Source organism: Perna viridis, chromosome 7 (assembly GCF_037379345.1).
Source record: "Perna viridis isolate PV_CMFRI_1.1 ecotype Kerala chromosome 7, ASM3737934v1, whole genome shotgun sequence".
Lineage (NCBI taxonomy): Eukaryota > Metazoa > Mollusca > Bivalvia > Mytilida > Mytilidae > Perna > Perna viridis.
Genome location: NC_142451.1, coordinates 19,311,702 through 19,316,175, shown reverse-complemented (window position 1 = coordinate 19,316,175; position 4,474 = coordinate 19,311,702). Strand labels below are relative to the sequence as shown.

Below are 4,474 nucleotides of genomic sequence, written 5' to 3'. Positions count from 1 at the left end.
GTTAACTGTTTGCTTATCTCCCTTTTGACATACACTACTTGTCACCTATTAAAATGCTTTCTGATTGTGTTGCATTACAGGTTGCTAAAACCTATATTCTATGCATCCTATTTCTGGAAAGGTATCTGGACTTAGATGGTTATGATAATCAATCAAAATGTGCATGTATTACCATATTCTTTATGGCATAAAATGAATACTTGCATTCTCTTGTATTGATTCAGTATTAGACATTGCATTTAATCATGTTTGTTTCTATGGGAGTTCTGTTGGAAGACTTGAATGCATTGTATTGAATGCTGTACATGAAGTAAGAAAGGTTGAATTTAGCTTTTTATGCTCTTTCAACAAATCGACTGTCACTTGGTCATTCTGTAATGCTTAACATTCTTAACCATTTTTTTTTGCTAAAAAACCTTTATTCTATGCGTTCTATTTCTGGAAAAGGTATCTGGACTTGGATGGTTATGATAATCAATCAAAATGTGCATGTATCACCATATTCTTTATGGTATAAGCTGAATACTTAGAAGTAAGAAAGGTTGAATTTAGCTTTTTATGTTCCTACAACAAACAGACTGTCACTTGGTCATTCTGCAACACTTAGAATTCTTGACCTTTATTTTTAAAACTTGGAAAAATATACTTTTTGTGAATGGAGGATCATGAACCACTTATTAGGAGCTTTTCAGTTCATTTTTGTCACTTTTTCAATAATTGCAGCAAAACAGCAACTTTACCAAACAAGGCAAGGGTATCTGTCAAAATGATAATCATTTACAGTGGATATGAAGTCAGGTTTAATTGACTTTGATACTCAGTTTGTCTGAAAATGCAAAAGGCAGTTCTTTGCCCTATGCATTTTATCATTGAAGTGAACACATTAAGATTTCTACCAATTTTCCTCAATTTGTAGACAATCAAAGATTAACAATCTATTAGTTATTGAGGATGTTGTATTTAACACTGTAACAAGTTTATTTTTTAACTTCAAAAATGTATGGTACTTTATCTCACGAATTCAGAGTGATGCGTAAGCATAATTGCCGAGATTTAATTTTGTGCAAATTTGGTGCTCACAAGATTAGTTGGTTTACAGTATCATTTTTTGGTAGTTATTGAAAAAGTTATAAAAATGAACTGAAAAGCTACTTAGTGGTTCAAGATCCTTAACATCCTCCATTCATGATCAGTTTGTAGTGCTTGACTTATAGTATTGAACTGTTCACATTCATTTCTCATGCGTGACAATGTGAAATTGGTGATTTAAGCTTTTTCCACTTTGCTGGTTTTTGAGAAAGTTACAGGCTTTGAATACTAATGACCTTCAGATTACTGTACCTAAGAGTCTAAGACCATTTATTCTAAAATCTTATTCACACTAAGGCAGAGAAAAATACTGTAACAATCACAGATTAAAAGAAGAGATTTGTATAATAACCCAAGATATAAAGTCCACAACCCTACTAATCAGAGTAAGACAACGATCAATTATTTGCCACATGCAATACTCTACAAATCTTGTTTGTCATGGTGTGTGTTGTATGTTCAGTTATCTTGTAAAATTAAAATACTTTAAAGTTATAGGTATTGTAGTCTTGTCAAAATAGATTTCAAACTTAAACAAATTGCAACAGAAAATGTTTTGATTGAAATATGACCTAAATTAATGCAAAAAATGTCTATGATCCTCCAATTAAAGCTAAAATGTCTACTATAACCACATTTTATTTATCAGATAAGGCATAATTATGATTTTGTATCAAATTTTATGAGCCGCTCGGCAGGTGTTTCTAGAAAAGCAGAGGACGCTTACCCTACTGGTGCACCTGGTCCATGCTCCCAGTTTTTAGTTGAGTCCGAGTTGCTCATTTGCTTTTGTTACTTTGTATGATTTTGTTCTTTGTTGTGTATGTCTGTTTTCCATGTCTGGTCTTTGTCCCTGGATTGCATTCTTTTGATTACTGCTATAACCTTGGTTCCCTTGATTACTCTTAACCATTTTTACAGGATTATATCCCCTCTCCAATGGAATTTGAAATGCTTATTTTGAGGTTTCTGCATGTTAGATTTAGTTAGACATTTTTCTGTGCTTATTTTGGTCATAATGCTACAGCTTAGATCTTAAATATCTTCTGTTTTTATTTGTTTGCATTTAGGGCAAAATTTTGTTAGATTTGACTGGACTATTAACCATTAAGGAAAGAAGGTCACAAATTTTCGTACTTTTCACAAGTTCACTGTGACAAGTTTCTAATTGGATTCATTATACTCTATGCTTTAATATTATGTCGACTCTTTTTAATTTAAACAACATAAAAAATCATTTCAAGTGCACAGGAAAAATTCCCATACATGTTTTTAATGTTCAAAACAGAGGGAAGCATATGAAGGATCAATCAGGAAATATTTGACATATCTTAATTAAATGATTACATAATTTATGTTTCGTTAAAGAAAATGCAAGTATTCATCTAAATCTCAGACAGAATCATAATAAAAAGCAATACTTGTATTATTACAACTTTATTTTTCAAGTTTTTGCTTTCTTTGGCTTCTTGTGCTGTGTCTGAAAAACAAAACAAAATCAGAGTTCAGAATAGATACAAGATATACTTTCACATCTAATGACCAAACTGTTTTAACATAGTTTAATAACATCAACAAATTATAAAATGACACAAAATACACATAGCAAAAGTGAATACACAAGGAGCTAAGGATAAAATAGGAGAACAAAAATGATGAAATAGTCAAAAGAAGTTTGATAACTGCATGTTGAATATTGTTTGTTTGTTCTTTGATATTTTTATCTACCTGTGCCATGATTCTCACCTTCAGTTTTCTTTTCTGTGTTTTTTTAGCAGGTTCTGCTGTCTTGCATTTAGATGTTAGATTTTCAACTTGTGGTTTATTCTCTGTGTCTATTTCATCAAAGTCATAATCTGAGTCTGCATTAGATGTGGAAGGTTTTAACCTGTCATCTTCATCTTCAATTTCATCTTCAATTTCATCTTCTTCCTCTTCATCTTCACTTTCATCTACCATTGGATAAAGAGTGCTAATTAAAACATTTTCTTGAACGCAACTATTTGTTAATAAAAAATGACAAATAATCTTAGCAAGATTCAAAACAAAAGCGAACCCATAATTAATAAGTCATTAATAGATAGTTCAGGTTTATTTACAAAAGTTTATGTTTTTATTGCCTCCCTCCAACTAAATAAAATTGAAGTGTATTCCTTTACAAAATAGTTCTAAAATTCAAAACCACACCAGTTCAAAAACCAAATCACTAAAATGGTAGATGCACAACTTTAATACTGAATCGTGTAACTTTTTACATGGTATAAAAATACACAAAAAAACTCTAGATTAGAAAAGGAACTACCTGGATAAAGATCACTAAGATTGTCCTGATCCTCCTCCTTGCTATGATAACTGTCACCTGCGTCGGACTTTATTTCAGAGTCAGAAAAATCCTGTTTCTGTCTCTTCGTAAAAGGTTTAAAGGTTTCACCAGTTATCTGACATTCTTCCCCTGAAAATGGTGTTTAAGTTATATGATTACTTGAAGTTCATTCATATGATTTCTGGTGGTGATAAAATTTCAATGACAGAACAGAATCTGATATGATATACTTTTTGTTCAGAAATAAATGTAGAACGACAAATCATTTGTAGGTTTTAAATTGCTTTTACATAATTAACTTTTTATGAGTGATTCATAAAACTATTTTTGTAGTCAAATTAACAAAGATATTTAGAATGTCCTTGTCATCTTTAGTTAAAACATACTTAAAAATTTTGAGATTTCTGCAAAATTGAAAATTTCGTTTTTTCAAATTTTTTGTTAGAAATGATATGACGCTTCTTCTAAAAGTGTACTATTTTTTTGTACCTTTTTCATCAACCAAGAAATAAGCCATAACTACTTTTAACATGTTACAGTAGTTTCTATTGTATTAAATAGAATGCTTTTTCATAGTACCTGTAAATAGTTTAAATCATTCATACTTAATATTACTTTCTTCTACTCACACCTCTTTAAAGCTTTCTTAAATCTCCTACCCTCTAGATGGCGTTGTATGTGTGCTGGAGTATTATTGAGATGTCTTAAGGTTAAAGTACAAAATAACTGATGACTGAAATAAAATAAAGCAAGTCTATGAACATGGAGATGATTGTGGCAAATTCAGGCTCCTTTTGAAAATCAACTTCAATCCAAATTTCTGTCCCTATTCTAAGTTGGTTTTATAACGAATTTAAATTTATTTCAAGTTTCTACAAATACAAGACCCAATGCATATACAGTAAACCTGTCTATACCAAACCTCTTATTACTTTAAAATGTGTTCAGTTTAGAGAGGTATTCATTATACCAAGGTTCAAAATACATGCAAATTAATATAAAGGTACATTAAAAGAATCTGGTTTAGACATGTTTTAGGATTATTAAGGGTTCTGTTTAGAC

At 30.6% G+C, this 4,474-nt stretch overlaps 1 protein-coding gene across 1 annotated transcript in view; it reads right to left on the bottom strand.

The window, feature by feature from the left end:
• Window positions 1–2,510: 2,510 nt before the first annotated feature.
• Window positions 2,511–4,474, bottom strand: part of LOC148611692 (surfeit locus protein 2-like) — a 6,108-nt gene continuing 4,144 nt past the window's right edge. The window contains exons 3-6 of the mRNA XM_088592492.1: window positions 4,042–4,145; window positions 3,392–3,541; window positions 2,836–3,041; window positions 2,511–2,569 (exon numbers count right to left, since the gene is read on the bottom strand). Of these exons, the coding sequence (XP_088448618.1) occupies window positions 2,534–2,569; window positions 2,836–3,041; window positions 3,392–3,541; window positions 4,042–4,145 (496 nt within the window). The 3' untranslated portion in view covers window positions 2,511–2,533. The remainder of the gene's footprint in view (window positions 2,570–2,835; window positions 3,042–3,391; window positions 3,542–4,041; window positions 4,146–4,474) is intronic.